The following is a 19,395-nucleotide window of genomic DNA, read 5'->3' on the forward strand; positions in this document are numbered from 1 at the left end:
CATGTGATGGTATCTTTAGAATATTGTGACCAATTCAGATTCCTTGAATGCCACTGATTGCCCCAGTGAGAGCTCCTGTGTATTTTCATGATTGTGACCAAAGACTGATTTCACTATTGAAAACCAATTTCTAACCTTCATTATGCTAATTTAAAGTCTCTGATGTTGATCTGAGATAACAGAAAGGCTTAGAAATCGCTTCAGGGTATTGTGGGCTTCCAGATGAGCAGTTAGCTAATAAAAACTGGGTTGTGATTATATAGGATGACTGAGCCAAACCAAACTCTTTACAAACTATTTTAATTATGTTACCTAAATGTACACAAATATAAAGCTAGGTCTAAGCAAGTATAAGCTTATAATTCTCATATACAACACTAACACTTAAACCTTTACAGATTAAAAAAACTACAATTCCAATAAATTAAAAATTAATGTTAATTTTTTATAATACCTGTGTTGAGATACAATTCACATGCCATAAAATTCACCCTTTTTAGGCCGGGCGTGGTGGCTCACTCCTGTAATCCTAGCCCTCTGGGAGGCCAAGGCAGGCGGATTGCTCGAGGTCAGGAGTTCCAAACCAGCCTGAGCAAGAGCGAGACCCCGTCTCTACTATAAAAATAGAAAGAAATTAATTTGGCCAACTAATATACATAGAAAAAATTAGCTGGGCAGGGTGGCACATGCCTGTAGTCCCAGCTACTCTGGAGGCTGAGGCAGAAGAATTGCTTGAGCCCAGGAGTTTGAGGTTGCTGTGAGCTAGGCTGACCCCATAGCACTCACTCTAGCCTGGGCAACAAACCAAGACTCTGTCTCACACACACACACACACACACACAAAATAATAAGTTCACCCTTTTTATGTGTACAATTCATTGGTATTTAGTATATTCATAAGGTTGTACAACGATCATAATTATCTAATTCCAAACATTCTTATTAACCCCAAAAGAAATCCCATACCTATAGCGTTACTTCCCTTCTCCCAGGCACTGGTATCGCCTAATCTACTTTCTGTCTTTATGGATTTGCCTATCCTAGATATTTTGTATAAATATGTGACCTTAGTGACTGGTTTCTTTCATAGCATCATGTTTTCAAGTTTCATCTATGTGGTAGCATTTCTCATTACTTTAATGAGTTTTATTGCTGAGTAGTATTCTGTTGTAGTGGAGGTAACATTTATCCATCCAGCAGTTGGTGGCCATTTGAGTTGTTTCTGTTTTTTGACTATTGTGAATAGTGCCGCTGTGAACGTTCGCGTACAAGTTTGTGTGTGGACATATGTTTTTGGTTCTGTTGGATATACCTGGGAGTGTAAATTCCTGGGTCACATGGTATCTATATTTAACTTTTTGAGAAACTGCCAAGTTGTTGTGCAGAGGGACTGTACAATCTTTATATTCCTGCACAATCTTTATATACAGCAAAGTATTAAGATTGCAGTTTTTCCACATCCTTGACAACATTTTGTTATTGTCTGTCTTTTTGATTATAGCCATCCTTGTTAAGTGTGAAGTGGTAACTCATTGTGGTTTTGATTTGCATTTCCTGATGGCTAAGGATTTTGAGTGTATTTTCATGTGCCTGTTGGCCATTTGTATATCTTTCTTGGACAAATGTCTATTTAAATCCCTTGTCCATTTTTAAATTGGGTTATCTCTTTATTGTTGAGTTGTAATAGTTTTTATTCTCTATATATTCTATATGCAAGATATATAACCTGCAAATATTTTCTGCCATACCATGGGTTGTCTTTTTACTTTCTTGATGGTATCTTTTTCAGAACAGGAGTTTTTAATTTTCATGAAGTCCAGTTTATTTATTTATTTTTTGTTGCTTGTGCTATTGGTGCTATTGCCTAATCATAGTTCATGAAGATATATGCTTCTCTTTTCCTTTAAGAGTTTTATAGTTATAGCTCTTACAGTTAGGTCTGTGATTCATTTTAAATTAATTTTTATATCTAATATGAACTAGGTACTCACTTTCATTCTTTTGCATGTGGATAACAAGTTGTCCCAGCACCATTTGTTGAAAAGACTGTGCTTTGAATTATCTTGGCACCTTTGTTTACAATTAATTGAACATAAGTATAAGGACTTATTTCTCGACTCTTAAATCTATTCCATGATCTATATGTCTGTCCTTATGTCAGCATCAGACTGTTTTGATTACTGTTGCTTTGTAGTAAGCTTTGAATTTGGAAAGTTTGAACCCTCCAACTTTGTTCTTTTTCAAGATTGTATTGGCTATTCAGAGTTCCTTCCATTTCCAACATGTATTTTAAGATCAGCTATTCAATTTTTGCAAAAAAAAAGGCAGATGGGATTTTGTTAAGGATTGTGTTGAATCTACAGATCCATTTGGAGAGTATTGCCATCTTAATATATTGTCTTCCAATGCATAGACAAGGGATAGCTTTCCATTTATTTAGGCTTTCTTTAATTTCTTTTAACTGTGTTTTCTAGATTTCAGTGTACAAGTCTTGGACTTCTTTTGTTAAATTTTTTTCCTAAGTATTTTATTCTTTTTGACTCCATTGTAAATGATTCATTTCCTAATTTCATCTTCAGATTATTAAATTGCTAGTGTATAGTAATACAATTGATTTTTATATATTGATCTTGTATTCTGCAACCTTGCTGAATACCTTTCTTTATTATTATTATTATTATTGCAGATTCCTTAGGATTTTCTGTATACAAGATAGTATTGTTTGCTAATAGAGATAGTTTTAATTTTTCCTTTCCAGTCTAGAGGCCTTTTATTAATACCTCTTTTTCTTGCGTAACAGCCTTGTCTAGAACCAAGGAGGTGAAGAGGGCAGGTATCCTTATTCTTGATCTTAGGGGAAAAGCACTCAGTCTTTTACCATTAAGTATGATTTTTAACTGTGGGGTTTTTCTTTATGTCCTTTATTAGATTAAGGAAAGTTCCCTTCTATTCCTAGGTTGTTGAGTGTTTTTATCCTGAAAATGTGTTGGGTTTTATCAGTGATTTTTCTGTGTCAATTGGGATAATCATATGTTTATTTTTTTATCCCTCATTAATATTGTATATTATATTGATCTTTTTAATATGTTAAACCAACATTGTATTTCTGGGATAAATCCCACTTGGTCTTGGTTTATAATCATTTTTATCCTCTGTGTTGGCAGAATTTACCACTGAAGGCTTCTGGACCAAGGCTTACCTTTGTGGGAAGTTTTTTGATTACTAACTCAGTCTCTTTAGATTTTTAAATTTCTTTTTGATTCAGTTTCAGTGATTTGTATTTCACTATGAATTTGTTCATTTAATCTAGATTATTGTTTAATTATTCATAGTGTTCACTTATAATCCTTTTTATTTCTGTGAGGTCAATAGTGATGCTTCCTTTCTTTCCTGACGTTAGTAATTTGAGCCTTCCCTCTTTTTGGGCAGTCTAGCTTGTAGTCTAGTTTGTAAATTTTGTTTATCTCTTCAAAGAACCAGCATTTTGTTTGAGTGATTTTCTTCATTGTTTTTCTATTCTGTATTTCATTTATTCCCACTCTAAATTTCTTTCCTTCTGTATGTGTTGGGTTTAGTTTGCCCTTATTTTTCTAGGTTCTTAAGGTGGAAAATCAGATTATTGATTAGATATTTTTCTTATTTTTTTAATATAAGTGATTACAGGTATAAATTATTCTCTAAGCACTGCTTTAGCTGCATCCCATGTGCTTGGTATGCTGTGTTATCATTTTCATTAATCTTAAAGTATTTTTTAATGACTTGTGATTTCTTTTGGACCCATTGATGATTTTGGAATATGTTGTCTAATTTCTGTATATTTGTGAATTTCCCAAATTTTCTTCTCTTTTTGGTTTCTAATTTCATTCCATTATGGTCACAGTACGTATTATATATGGTTTCAGTTCTTTTAAGTTTATTGAGGCTTATTTTAAGACTTAACATATGGTCTATCCTTGAGAATATTTCATTTGCTTTGAGAAGAATGTATATTCTGCTGTTTTGGGGTATTCTGTAGATGTTTAAGTCTACTTAGTTGATAGTGATGTTCAGATCTTTTTTTCTTTTCTGTTTTATTCTTTCTATATTGAAAGTGGGGAAATCTCTGTTGAAATCTCTAACTATTATTGTTGAATTATTTATTTCTCCCTTCAATCCTGGCAGTTTTTCTTCATGTGCTTTGGAGTTCTGTTGTTAGGTGCCTGTATGTTTATGATTTTTATCATTATAAAACGCCCTTCTTTGTCTCTATTAACTATTTTTGTCTTAAAGCCTGTTTTGCTTATTACTATAGCTACTTATCCTTCTCTGAGTACTGTCTATGTAGTAAATCATTTTCTTTTCTTTTAGTTTTAATCTGTCTGTGTCTTTGAATTCTTATAGATAACATATAGTTGTGTCAGGTCTTTTATCCATTCTCCCAATTCCTGCCTTTTGATTAGAGTGTTTAATCCACTTATATTTAATGTAATTACTAAAAGGTAGGCTATACATCTGTTATTTTACTATTTGCTTTCTATACATCTCATGGTTTTAGTTTTGTTGTTGGTGGTGGTTTATTTTCCTTTTTATTTTTTTCGTTCCTCTGCCCCTCCATTACTGCCTTCTTTTGTATTAAATAATTTCTAGGATGAGATTTTCATTCCCTTCTACTTTTATTAAATAATTTTCCTGGATATTTTCTTAATGCTTGCTTTGGGGATTACAGCAAACAATTAATAATTAACTTCAGCAGAATACCAAATCTTTGTTCCTATTTAGCTCCATTGCTTCCCTTCCCCTGTGCTATTATTGCTTCATATTTATACATTTTTAAGCCCATCAGCACAGTTTTAGTCTTATTGAGGACTCCTTACATGTGATGAATCACTTTTCTTTTGCTGCTTTCAAGATTCTTTTTTTTTTTTTTTTTTTTTTGAGTTAGAGTCTCACTCTGTCACCCTGGGTAGAGTGCAGTGGTGTCATCACAGCTCACTGCAACCAACCTCAAACACCTGGGCTCCAGTGATCCTCCCACCTCGGCCTCCCAGAGTGCTGAGATTACAGGTATGAGCCACTGCGCCTAGCTGCTTTCAAGATTCTTAATCTTTGGCTTTCAACAGTTTTACTATGGTATACTCAGGTATGAGTCTTTGAGTTTATCCTACTAGGAATTCATTGAACTTACTGGATTTATGTGTCTTTTTTAAATCAAATTTGGGGAGTTTTTGATCCTTATTTCTTCAAATATTCTTTCTCCTTTGTCATCTCATCATCGACTCTTGTCATGCATATGTTAGGACACCTTATGGGGTCTGCTAGGTCTCTTGGGCTCTGATTATTTTTTAAACTCTTCTTTTGCTCTTTTCCTGAGACTGAGTCATCACAATTGACATGTCTTAAAGCTCACTGCTTTTTTCTTCCACCAGTTCAGATATGTTATTCAAGTCCTCTGAATTTTTCTTTTGAGTTATTGTACTTTTCAACTGCAGTATTTCCGTTGGTTTCTTTTTTAAAATAATGTCTATTTCCTTCTTTATATTTTCTATTTGATGAGATATTGTCCTCATGTTTTCCTTCAATACTTTATACATGATTTCCTTTAATTCTCTGAATATATTTATAATAGCTGATTTAAATATTTTGTCTACTAAGTCTAATATCTGAACTTTCTCAGGACAGTTTCTACTGACTGTTCTTTTTACTTGTGTATGGGCCATACTTCACTGTTTCTTTGCTTCTGTTGTAATTTTTTTTGTTAAGAATGGGACATTTTAAATGCTGTGACGGCTCCTGACATCAAAATACCTACTCCTCAGGGTTTTCATTGTTGTTTGTTGTGGTTGCTGGTTTTTTGTTCGGTGAGTTTCCTGTGCTATTGCTGTAAAGTGTATATTCTTTATCTATAGCCACTGCAGTGTCTGATAATTTAGCTAAGTGGCCAGCTAGTGATCTGGCAGAGATTTTCTTAAGTGCTTCGAACCAATAAGTCTCTCATCCTTTGTTGATGGCCTCTAGGTATGTGTTGGCAGGCAATTTACAACTCTGCCCTAGCCTTCACTTCCTGTTTGTGCAAGAAGTCTCAAAATTAGCCAGAGGTGAGAGGATTGACCCTTTTCAGTTATTTCCTGAGGGTACTCACAGCTCTTATCTGCTTGACCTTGTAGAGTCTCAGGAATATTTCAGAGTTTATCAAAGCCTCTTAAGGACGCCTTCTTTCTCAGTGTTTCCTTTTAAGCTGTTTAGTTAGCCTTTTGTTAGCCCCAAGTGGTAATACTGCTTCTGGCAGCTGCCATGTTAAACATTTGCCAGTTGTCACTCACTGTTTTCCATAAATACCCTGGCGGCTATCGGGCTGTTTATATAGTGAGGTGAGTCAGGTTATATAAAGGTAAGACCTGAGAAGGCAGCATTTCTGTAAGCCACCAGACAGGTCAGGCTTTTTGGGAGCTCTAAGCCTATTTTGTCTTCTCCAGTGGCTGCTAGCCTGCTGTTTTTCACAGCTATTGTAAATGTGAGGCTGTGAGTTTCCAAGGCTACCGCAGAGCTAGAGGGGGATGGGATTGGGGCAAATGAAACCATCAGAAAGTGGGCTGTTTTTGCCAAGATTCGGCCATTGATCCTGAATAAAAATGCTCCTTGGATTTTTGCAAGCCTTTATTTAGTTTTTAGAATTCTGAAAAAGTTGATTTTGAGAATTTTTGTCATTGTTTTTTCTTGCTTTTATGGATGAGTGAATTTCGAAATTTCTTTGCCATCCTGTGCTTCCAATTAATATTAACTTTGTAAACTTTGTTATGGACATTTTCCAACTTATACAAAAGAACAGTTAATACTGCTATGATCTCCCCATGTGCCCTCATCTAGCTTCAGTATTACTTACGTTTGCTAACCTCTCTTTAGCTAACCCACTGCTTAATATTTTTTTTCCACTGAAATACCCCAGATGTCATATCTTAGCTATGTATTATTTATGATGTTTGGTTTAAACAGCACTAATTAGGGTAATGATGTTTTGCTGAAACTTTATTACTCCTCCAAAAGAAGAATGTGGCAGCAAATGCTGTGGCTCAGGTACTTCTGAACTGGTGTCCCTGTGCACCAGTTTTCTCTATCTGAACTACTGTAAAACTTTCAGTTTTACAGTAGTTCAGATAGAGAATTCTTTTGAGAATGTGTCATATAGAATACTGTTGTGAAGTTCTGAAAAAGGTTATACGTACAAGTGTATTCATTGAAGAATGCTTCCAGAAATAACCTAAATGCCTATCAATAGCTGTTAAATGGAAAGATATTTAAATACACTATTAATGATACAAATTTAAATTATAGAACAGTAAGATACATTGTTAATGGAAAAAGTTAAGTTGCACAACAGTATTTATATCATGATCCCATTTGTATGTGAAAAATTCGATTGCCTGTATCAATTTGGAATTGTGTTAGGCCACTGGTAACAGTAGAAATAAAAGTAGCTTATTTAAGTTGGGAGTTTAGTTGTAGGCAGTCTAAGGCTGATATGTTGGTGTTCTGTTGTTATTGGAGACCCAGGCTTCTATCTTTCTGTTCTACAATGCTAATAAGTAATGATTTTTATTCTCCAGGTTACCTCATGCTCCAAGATGTCCACGTTAGTCTTTGAGTTCTTAGTGCAGTTAGGAAGAATAGGGAAAGACAGAAAGGCAAAAGTAGGACCTCTTCCAGCTAATTTAGTTCCTTTCAGCGGCCTTCCTAGAAATCCAACATGAATACTGGTTCCCTTGTTTCTGTGCATAAAGACCCATAGATCAGTGTATATAAAGGAACCATGGCCCCAAAGAATCCTAGTAGTAAGGCTGTAAACAATTTGGCATTTTTAATCCCCAATGGCCATGACAGATGGCTATTTCTTTCCTAGATATGTCTTACATCTCCCTAGACTGATGGCTCCTAGAAGAAAGAAGCCATGTCTTATTCCTTAATTGTCTCTTTGATCCCAGCATTGCATCTCATTGACTAGTACTTAAGTCACATGACCCCACATAGCTGCCAAAAAGGTAGAGAACCAGTCTTTTATTCTGGGTGGCAGTCAGGGTCCTGTTGTTCAGGAGGAAAAGTATACTGGATGTTGAGGGTGGATGTAGCAGTGTCTGTCACTATATAAAAGAACATTTCTGAAGGAATGCATGATGGCCATTAGCCAGTGGGCACTCCAGCAGGTAGAGTGGGGATGCGGGACTGAGAATCAGAGCTGCACTTCTGCATTTTACCTTCTACCCATCTATCTCTTGGATATTTTCCATGAGCATGTTTTACTTTTCTAATAATAGCGACACAAAACTAAACAAACTAAGCAAAAAACCTGTGGTTTATTAGGAAAAGTGTCAAGACCTTGCAGTGCATCTTACCATCAGTAGTATGCCCTAGTTTAATAGCTAATATTTTTCTTTTGGTGGCAGTAAAGTAATAACTCTTTAGGAATCCATTAGGAGTGAACCTGAATTGTCCAGGTTTAGGAATGATTCTCCTGTAAGGTAGTGGGTTGGATGCATTTTGAGATTTTTTGAATGATCCTAGTATTCTGTGATTTTTGCATTTATGGGGTAAGACTGGCCTATGAAATATATTCTCAATTCTCGGAGCTCCCAGCAGCAATCATTAAGTACTTTTAACTAATGATGGGCCCGGGTGTCACTGAGAAATTACTCCTTTTTAAGCTGTACTCACAGTTGGAAGTCATGAAAAAAATATAAAGCCTAAAAATGTGTATTTCGTTGATATTTGTGTATTTATATATTCATAAATATTTATATGTATATAGAGTAACAAACTAATCATCTGACAAAGCTGTAACATTTTATCCACTTAATGAGGGCTTTTAGAATTTATATGTAACAATTTTGCTGGGAACTGTTTTTTCATTCAAGTAATATGTTTGTATATTTTTAATAGATCTGTCATTTCCTATGGCCCCATACTGAGTATAAGCTATTAATGTGGTTTTCAAGTTACCATTTTGGAAAGGCAGTCTTTTGTACCTCTCTAACTGGCTTCTTTAAAACAAACTATTTTTAATCATTTGTTCAGTGGTAGTTTGGCTATGTATACTTCTCAAATGAATCAAAAGTTACTGTGTTTTTCAGCTTGGTCCTCAGGTAGTGTTTGTGGGGCATATATGAGTGCTACAGGGTCCTCAGTTGTTATATTACTGGTAAAATAAATTGATATGTTCCTTATTTGATAGGAAGTTAATGCTTATAAATAGCACCCTAGTCAATGAAGCCTTCTGGATGGGGACCCCAGCATCTCAATAAGTTTCATAGTCGTTTGTGTGATTAGCTGCATGTGAAGGTGTCTCTCCTTTTGTCTTCCCTGATACGTGTGTGACATTTGCCTTCAATTCTTGGTCATGATCTTTAGAGCTGAAAGAAACCATGTAGAGCCTTTATGGCAGTTCTTACCCTTCTTTGAGTCATAGACTTATTTGAGAATCTGATAGTATTAATAAGCATGGACCCTCCCTTGCAAAATGACTAAGTGCACATATGAAAACATTTTGCACATGTATTTACAGGTTTCTGGACCATTTAAACCCATCTATGTGGAAGTCTTGATGCATATGAGCTTCTCATTTTATGCATGAATAAACCAAAGACGAGAGAGATTTTGTGATTTCCTTAGGTGGTCGAGCTAGCTCTTAATCTAGTGCTTTTATATACATTTTCAAAATTCCAGCTGTGGCTTAAAATCTCCTAAATGCAATGTGATGGTGGTCAGCGTCATGTTGAATACGCTACCAATGAATGTATATTCTAGCAGAAGACCTTATTCGATGAGAAGTATTCAGATTAAAAAACAGAATCAATGAAGATTCCCTGAAGTCTTAGTACAAATTAAAGCCTTGTGACTGGAGTATCCTTTGCAATCTAAAAATAGGAGTAGGAAGGAGAAGAGAACATGTTTTATGTGCACAGTGTGTGGCTGATCTCACCCTCTGGTGGAGTGGGGGTTGTAGGCTGCTTCCTGCTTGTCTCTTTAGCCACATCACACAATCCTCTCCCTCCTACTCTGCTTAAGCGTTGGCAGCCTCGAACACTCTCCCCTGGTCCAAGTTCTCTCATCATGCCATCGTCCTTCCTCATCTAAGGTCTGTGGAGTGCCTAGTACCTCTGGTGGACCGGGGTAAGGCAGCACAGTGTAAGCTGCCCAGTGAGGACAGACACTGCAGAAATATGAATTTGCAGTCGCATTCTCTGTTTTGTGTTTCTAGTAGATTTGGAGGGGTCTAACTTTTCTGTTTTCTTTTTTGCTTGTTTTGAGTGGCTCTAATCCGGCAGCATTAATATTTTTCTCTTCTTCCTTGGCAGCATCTCTTGGGCGGCCAGCAGCAGCCTTCTGTCCAGCTCTGGGTCTCCTTTGGCCGGAAGCCCATGCGACCAGCCCAGTTTGTCACAAGACATCCTATTAATGTGAGTGGGGTCTGGGTGAGGATGGGAAGAAGTGTTATTGTCCCCACGCAGAGGTCAGGGGAAGGGTGTTGTGGGGATGTCCCTGCTGTGGGGATTTTATGGTGGCTCCCAGAAGTCACTTTCTAGAGAGAGTGAGCCCTTATGCTTTGGGCATCTTGACGTGTTGTTTCTCACTGAAGTGAGAAACCTTAATTTGCTTTAACTGGAGCAGGGCTGGCAAAGAGGTTAGAGCCAGAGTCAGTGGCCTAACTGTGCCAGTTCTGAAGCAATGGGAACTTTACATGCAATAGGAGTTTTTTTTTTATCATGTACCTGCTATATTGCTTGCAGATGGCTAGGTTCCGAAAAGAGGTAAGATTTGGGTCTCAGCTTTTGGTAACAGACAGTTTGGAGAGACCAAGAACAGAGCACAGGAAGCAGCCATACGTAGTCAAGTGCTTGAATACGTAGCAGCATGTTTGTTGCATGGAGAAAGGTGGGAGAAATCAGCATGAGGCTGGGTCATCAGAAGTGACCACAGGGGGAGGGCTCCTTGGAAGGCCTTGGCATTGGCATTCGGTGCGGTGCAAGGCTAGTAGCTTGGAGGGGATGTGGTGGAGAATGGTCTTGCCAGTTCTTTGCTAGTTTCTGTAGGTTCCACCTTCTTCTAGTCACCTTAGGGAAAATAAAGGGAAATGAAGTGCGCACTAATCTATATCTATATTGAAAGGTCTCATGGGGGAAAGGAAGGAGACGTTATTAACTAAAAAGAGGTTTTTAGGTCATTTATGGAGTTCAGTGGCCCATTCTTACTTTGTGCCCCATTACCAAAAAGGAACCTGCACAGGCTGCAGACCTGCCTCTGGTTTTCCAAAGGGGAAGTTGCCCAAGCTTCTTTGCCAAGATTAGAGAACTCCCTGTGGGCTGTAGGCCCACCTTTTGTCACTGGGATGTTTGAAAGTCATTGCTTTCGTGGGTATAGAAAAAGCCCACAGGGCATATTTGTTTTTGACTTATATATCTTTGACTTTTGATTCCAAAGGAATATTACATCGCAGATGCCTCCGAGGACCAGGTGTTTGTGTGTGTCAGTCACAGCAACAACCGCACCAATTTATACATCTCAGAGGCAGAAGGGCTGAAATTCTCCCTGTCCTTGGAGAACGTGCTTTATTACAGCCCGGGAGGGGCTGGCAGTGACACGTTGGTGAGGTAAGGAGACTCAGGCCCTCCCCCGCCTTCTGAGACAACACTACCAACAGCCTCTCCCTGGTTCAGTGGTTTTCAACATCGGCTGCACACGTGGAACTCACCGGCGAGCTTTCAGAAACCGTGATACCTGGTTTTCCTGCCCAGAATTCACAGTGGAATTGGTTTGGGGTGTGGTCCGGGCAGGAGGATTTTAAGAAGGTCCCCAGGTGATTCGTACGTGCAACCAAGGCTGCAGGCCGCTGCTCTGAATGACATTTAGGGTCATAGCCACCCTGTCAACCACTCCCCTGGGCTCCCTTTATTTGGTTATCTGGTTTTGTGGTCTCTGAGCCAGTGGGAGAGAGAACTTAGAAGTCTTGGTTTCAAGTCAGCGAGAGCTGGCACATGGGGACACAGGGCCTTGCCTCCAAGTGGCTCAGGTTAATTGACATAATTACTCTCTTTTCTTTTTAAAGGTAACATTGATAGCACAGTGTTGTTTTGTAGGAAAGGCGCTAAAGTCATTGATCCTTTTATCCATAGATCATGTGCTTTGGAGCTGTTTTGGGTCCCAGCCTGAACACCATACCCTTCAAGGGGCTGCAAAGGAGTTGGGGTTTGGGAGGGGTCCTTTTAAGATCCTTTCAGGGCCATTGATTCTCATTTGTCACTTGACAAAGCAGCTTTTGTGACCTGTATGACTGGTTAGGATCCCTCTCTGCTCTTGGAAAGAGCCTCCTATGTGAAGCTGGCTGGTCTGGGCTGGGGTCCGGCTCTCAGGCTGTGACCACCAGGTCAGAGGGCATGCTCTGTGTCTGCTCTCTGCTCATGTCGGCAGTTCATTCCATTGTCCATTTATTCAACAAGTCTGCTGCCCCTCTCTGCCTGACAGTGTTCTAGGTACAGCCATGAAATAATGTATACAGCAATGAACAATCAGAACGAAGTCCCTCTTTCATGGAGCTTATATTTTAGCTGAGCAAGACAGACTATAAACAAATATGTGATATGCCTGGTAACATGCTGAGAAGTAAAAGCAAGATGAGGGGTCAGGGATTTGCAAGGGCGTTCTTTTATATAGGCTGCTCCTCGAGTGAGGCATTTGAGCAGGTGCTTGAGTTACATGAGGGAGGGAGCTGGACAGACACCTGGGTGAGCAGCATTGTAGGTGGAGGGGACAGTAAGCATGGTGATGCTGAGGTGGGACTGCCTTGGTGTATTGCAGGACTAGAGAGGAGGCCAGGGTGGTTCAAAGGGCTGAAGGAGGGAGAGAGAAGTAAGAGATAGGACACAAGAGAGCAGGGCTCAAATCTTAGAGGGCCTTCAAGGGCATCTGAAGAACTTTTTTTTTCTTTTAAGTGAAATGGAATGGTTTGATCTGATATCATCTGACTTAACCTGTTAAATTTTTTTCCCTTTAAAAAACTGTGAATTGCATTATATAAAGAAAAGAACGTAAAACAAAATGATGGTGTTATAAATAATCGTAAGCAAATACCCATGTGACTCATCTTTACAATTATCTTCAAGGCTGTGTGGAAATTTGACTCCTACAGGGGGACAAAGGTGGGAACAGGAATCCAGTCCAGAGGTGATGCGTGCTGGCTGTACCCAGGGCAGTCGCAGTGGAGGTGACAGAAATGGTCAGATTCTAAATATACTTGGAAATTAGAGCCAGTGGGATCTGCTTAGGGATTGGACAGAGGAGTATGAGAGAAGGAGCAGCTGAGCCACCACTGCTGCTTGGCCTGAGCCACTGCGGAGCGATGGCGGCCCAGTGTGTCAGGCAGGGCTGGGCCAGGGGCAGGTGTGGGGCACAGACCACAAGTGCGGTTTTGGACCTGTCAAGTTGGAGCTGCCTGTTAGCGACCCGAGTGCCCAGCATTCTACCTGGTCTCCAATAGAGCTTTCCGCTTCTTGTTTCCTCTCCTTTAGAGGTGCTGCCATCTTTTATTCCTTTTTTTCCTCCCGACAGACTCAAGGATTATTTATTATTTAATGTGCGATACACCATTCCAGCCATGATTCATGTTGATGCTCAGGTTGTCCTAGTTTGGTCAGTGGCAGCTCCTACCTCCCTTAGGCTGGTTCTTGTGTCTTTTTTTTTTTTTTTCTTTAATAATTTATGGAGGTGAAATTCACATAACATAAACTTAACCATTTTAAAGTGAGCAGTTGAGTGGCATTTAGTACATTCACAGTATTGTACAACTGTCACCTCTATCTAATTCCAAAACATCTTTATTTCTAACAAAGACAATCCCTGATGAAGCGGTTTATCCGCACTGTCCCCTCCTCCCTCCCCTGGCAGCCATCAGTCTCATTTCGGTCTCTGGGGATTTACCTTTTCTGGATATGTCATATTTACGGAATCATACAATATGTGCCCTTTTGTGCCTGGCTTCTTTCACTTAGCATAATGTTGTCAAGGTTCATGTGTGTATAGCGTTTATCACTACCTTATTCATTTTTATGGGTGGATAATATTCTCCTTTTTAATAATTAAAATCATGGATCATTCTCTCTCCGGCCTTGCAATGATGCTTTTTTCTTTTTTATCTTTGAGAGCCTGTGGCCGTGGGGTGCATACATCACAGCTTGCTAAAGATTTCCTTGGCTTCCTCATTTGTTAGATAATCCGGATGAATATCTTATGACAAGTCAGAAGCCAGAGAGAGGAGTTCCTCAGGAAGTAGTAGCTTCACTGATGTGGCCATCGGGCCACCTCACACATACAGATGGCCCTGAATGTAGTTACGAAGGTAGCTGCATTCTTGCCTTGCCTGAATATACAGTCCAGTTAAGAAATTGAAAATATATTTCATGTCAAGAGTCAGTGACCAACATCCAACTCAATTTTCTTATTCTCCTCAGATTTATCTCGGGACTAGAGAGGTTCAGTTGTGCTCAGTTGAGTGACATTTTGTCTTCTGCATCTCCATCTCAGCCGGATGAAATGGGATAAGGGTGAATTAGCAGATTACGTGGGTAAACCGGCTTAGAATAAACCTCTGTGGTACTTGAAATGAGGTATACTTTGAGCTAAATGGGAAAGCTAAGTGCCCAGGAACCGGTTCTAATTTGCTCTGAGAAATGGAGAAAGAACTGTTAATAGGGATGACCGTGGCATTGGTGGGGTGTGCTGGGTAGGAATTTTATGGAAAGCAGCAGGTAGATGTCGGCTGCTTTGGAGGAACTCATGTGCTGATGAGATGTCAGGTCCGTGGGGGCACCTTAAGGAGGGGCACGGCCGGTTGGCGGGAATGGCTGCAGGGCGTGGGTTCTGCACTGAGGGTGGCTGACGGGGACCTGGCGAGTCTTGGCCCAGGGCACTCTGGGAAAAAGGGGAGAGGAGAAGCGCTCTGGTGAGGGCCAGCGAGGATAACATGGAAGAAAACAGACTCTGAGAGAAAGTACTTAGGGTACTTATCACAGGCAGGTCAAGAGAGGAAATGAAAGGATGGGCTGGGACTAAGGGCGGGGGAGTGTGTGAGGGACGGGAAGGCTTCTGCTTGGGAGTAACAGATAAAACTCCCAGGAGTATGACTGAGGGGAAGGAGCAGGCCTCCTCCAAATGAGAGAAACTCAGACCTCCCAGAGGTGTGAAAGAAGCCCATAAACCTTGGGATGGGGGATTTCGTGATGATAGAATCAAAAGAAGCAGAGCAGAAGTAAACAGAGCAGGAGGGTAAGAGGCCTTCAGCCAGTTTCTAAGGAAGTGCCTGAAACGTAACTAAAACAGGCCCGAGGACACCATGTCAGAGAGTTTGGTCTCAACTTCGGCATTTTATTTAGGATTTCGCTCGGCTTCTCAGTCATAAGTAGCTTTGTGCTGCTCCTTCTTTTTCCTTTTTGTGCCTCAAAGGTTGTCTGTCATTTGTGTCTTTCTGTTTGAGGTGGCAGAACAGTCGTCCAGCTAGAGAGGCTGAATGGCAGGTGACGGATGGAGAAAAGCAGTTCCCTGCCTTACCATGTAGCCCCGTAGCTACATGTGAAGGGCACACACTTCCTGTTTTGAAAGCCATGTGTGAACTATGGTCACAGTGTCTCAAAGATCCATCACATTTGGAATGTGTGTTCCATTTTAGCAAAAAAACTACTTTCCAGTGAAATCACAGTATTTTAGCATAGTAGTTAAAACCTGGGAGGGCCTTTTTCTCTGCTTTGCTGTTAACAAATATAAACTCAGGCTTTCTAGAACCATCCTTGTATGTACTGTTTCTTTATGAAGGAACAGCCAATTCTGTTGGGCTTCCTGACAGAAAACCCTGTGGGCTTCTGTCTGATCAGGGCATTGGATAACTGGGTTGTAAGTACCTGGACAGCGGCTGTGTAATTCTTAGCTATCTTCCTACAGATTGGGTTAAAATGGAAGCCCTAGAATGTTACTAGTGTCTTGCAATTCTGGCTTAATATTTTCCATTTGTCAAGGCTCACTGGAGGATTTGGTCAGTTTCTATAGTGAAGAAATAGATGTGACTCTTATGGCAAGTTTTGTACGTTATATTCATTATGCTAAACCACTCTGTTAGGAGTTGACCAGGTAAGCATCTTGGCCCTAAAAGTTAAACAAAAAAATCACTTTTTCAAAAAGAACAGATTATTTAGCTTTGAAAAGGAATGAAGTACTGGTACAGGCTGTAGCACGGATGAACCTTGAAAGCCTTATGCTAAGTGAAAGTAACCATATAAGAGGGCCGCATATTATATGATTCCATTTATATGAAATACCCGGACTAGGCAAATCCATAGAGTCAGAGAGCAGATCAGTGGTTGCCGGGCCTGGGGAGGGAAGGAGAAATGGAGAATGACTGACGGTGGGTGTGGGGTTTCTTTTTGGAATGATGAAAATATTTTGGAACTAAACAGTGATGATATTTGCACAACATTGTGAATGTACTTAATGCCACTAAATTGCATACTTTAAAATGGTTAAGTTTTATGTTTTATGCAATAATGAGTAAATACTATATGAAATATAATACCAAGCAAATAATCAATTCAGGTTCGCAGCTGTTTATTTTCTCTTATTATAGGTATTTTGCAAATGAACCCTTTGCTGACTTCCACCGAGTGGAAGGGTTACAAGGAGTCTACATTGCTACTCTGATTAACGGTTCTATGAATGAGGAGAACATGCGATCAGTCATCACCTTTGACAAAGGGGGAACCTGGGAATTTCTTCAGGCTCCAGCCTTCACAGGCTATGGAGAGAAAATCAATTGTGAGGTATAGATGCTTTAATCTTGTTTTGCTTTTTAACACAAGGGAAAGAGCCCTGATCTGTGGTAGTTTCCTACACCAAGTATTTATTGGAAAAATGCAAGATCACGTAATACTCCATTAATATCACATGGAACAAACTTTGATCTGTACTGCTACCCTTGCAGTTCCCAAACTCTGAGCCAAGGCACCACCACTACCACCACCATTTCTGGGCAGAAGAAACTCAGAAAAAAAAAAACAAGTAGTACTCATTTTTAGAGAAACTGCAATATTTTAGTTAGACAATTACTTGGTCTTTTGGATTTTTGAATTTTGTTTGTCCATGGTAAGCTGTGTTGATTCTGTATGTATGCTGTGTTTCTGGCCCTTGGAAAATTCTTTTGGAGACTCTTGCCTTAGAATTCACTTTTTGATTTTTCTACTCTAGTTGGCAGCGAGTGTTGATTTACCACATCAAATGTAATTTTGGGAAGAGGCAAGCTATAAATAGATATAGACAAATATTAATATCTAGGTGCGTCTTCTTCCCTCAGTAGTGTCTTCAGAACTCAGCAGCTCAGCTTGATCCTGGTGTGGTTGAGGTCAGGAAGCGTGGTTGTGTTTTTTTGAGCGTGCTGTGGGGGTCAGGCTTTGGTTAATAGAATTAATGGTATCGTTAAAATTCCACTTTTTATTTCCCTGACCAATTTATTTATGAACTGTAGGGTAGTTAATCAACTTTTGGTTTCTACTTCTGAGTTTAGGTGGTGGAAGGAATGAATGTATAGGAAGGGTTGAGTGTGATTACCTGAGGATACAGAATAGATTTGCTTGCAGGTGAAGAAACAAGGGTCAGAAAGGGGTGTGGGCAAATAGATATTTCTTTGAGATTCAACCTTATCTGCTCTAGTTTTCACTGGCCAAGCTAGCAAGATAGATATTTGTTAGAGATCCCTTTGTGACAAAAATTCGATCCAGCAAACTTTGCTACAGTTTTTACCTGACCACAAGCACACGGAGTTCCTCTGTTCAGAACACTGGCCACATGGTATTGAACAATTACTTTCTGGCCAGGAGAGCTGGGCATGACCATGTAGCAGAAGGCCTCTTCCTGATTGTTTGCAGGAGGACTATTAAAATCTGGGTATAAGTGATGGAGGCCAGATCGAATGAGTTGAAGCCTTGCCCTGCATACCTGCACTTTTGTGCAAATGTAGGATACTTTAAACAATGAATGTTAATCCTTTGGCGTTTGTATCTCATATGTTGTACACCTGGGAGCTTGTCAATGAGACTTATTTTTTTTTACTTTTGATTCTTGGTTTTTCTTCTGACAGAATTACTGGAATCATATTTGAAACACATCTCTACTGACTTAGGAAATATCATTTCATTTCAAAATCGTTTCATTTGTCTTTAAGTTCTGAGTCGCTTGAGAGGTTCTCCGGGTGATGGGGCTAGATGATACCTTCCCCAGCTAGTCGAGTTGACACCGATTTCTAATTATTATTCCCAGAGAGTCTCAGACGGCTTCTTAAAGCTGTAATTGTTCTCTTTTCTTCAGTGAGATACATTTATGTGGGTTAGGATGATCCTGTCTGTCTGGGGGAGGGTGGAGACAGCCAGGTTGGGAGTCTGCTTTCCCCTGGGCTGGGCCCTCCTGCTCTGTGTCCAGCTGCAGTGTCCTCACGCAGGCCGAGGGGTCACGGGGAGATCTCGGCATTGTATCCTGGTCTGACGCCACCTGGACCTTTTGTTCCATAGCTTTCCCAGGGCTGTTCCCTCCACCTGGCCCAGCGCCTTAGTCAGCTGCTCAACCTGCAGCTTCGGAGAATGCCCATCCTGTCCAAGGAGTCGGCTCCAGGCCTCATCATTGCCACTGGTAAGTGTGCTCACAAGGGGTTCAGTTGTCGGGTTACGCACAGCCAGATGCAGAGCGATCACCTACAGCTCTGATAGTGGCCGCTCTTCGTGGTTTCCAGGCGTTCTTAGTTGCTGCTAGAAACTACTTAGCATTTCTGGTTGGGCACAGTGGTTATCTGACATTTTTGAAATTAAAAATAATTATTCCTCTTGCATTTTAGGCTCAGTGGGAAAGAACTTGGCCAGCAAGACAAACGTGTACATCTCTAGCAGTGCTGGAGCCAGGTGGCGAGAGGTCAGCCCCCCAGCCCCTCCCCTGACCCTGATTCTTGCTTGTGTGACAATGTGGACTGTGTCTCTACATTTTGGGGACACAGATGGCCCATGGCAGAGGCCAAGAATGCCAAATATGACTATAATGTAAAGGAAGGTACCTGAAACCACTTATGAGTTGCACTGATTTGTAATTACAGTTACTTTAGTTACTTTAAATAAAAAACAGACCCTTTAAAAAACTGAATTTTACTTACTGTACCGAGATTATGGGTGCCACGAAGGTGAAGACAATGTCTGTTTTACTCACTTCTTTATCCATAGGACCTAAGAGTGGGTGCTCAGTAAATATTTGTTGAATGTGTCAACAAATTACAATGTAGTGGTACCAGGTCTGAAACTGGTTATTTTAATTATTGTTTTTTGTTCATTATTGAGGTTGAAATCAAATCTCTCCTGG

General features: G+C 40.0%; 1 protein-coding gene across 1 annotated transcript in view; it reads left to right on the forward strand.

The window, feature by feature from the left end:
• Nucleotides 1–19,395, forward strand: part of SORL1 (sortilin related receptor 1) — a 165,501-nt gene that overhangs the window by 41,434 nt on the left and 104,672 nt on the right. The window contains exons 7-11 of the mRNA XM_012789890.3: nucleotides 10,323–10,424; nucleotides 11,446–11,615; nucleotides 16,631–16,823; nucleotides 18,564–18,681; nucleotides 18,884–18,957. Of these exons, the coding sequence (XP_012645344.2) occupies nucleotides 10,323–10,424; nucleotides 11,446–11,615; nucleotides 16,631–16,823; nucleotides 18,564–18,681; nucleotides 18,884–18,957 (657 nt within the window). The remainder of the gene's footprint in view (nucleotides 1–10,322; nucleotides 10,425–11,445; nucleotides 11,616–16,630; nucleotides 16,824–18,563; nucleotides 18,682–18,883; nucleotides 18,958–19,395) is intronic.

The sequence above is a fragment of the Microcebus murinus genome, chromosome 4 (genome assembly GCF_040939455.1).
Source record: "Microcebus murinus isolate Inina chromosome 4, M.murinus_Inina_mat1.0, whole genome shotgun sequence".
NCBI classification, from domain to species: domain Eukaryota; kingdom Metazoa; phylum Chordata; class Mammalia; order Primates; family Cheirogaleidae; genus Microcebus; species Microcebus murinus.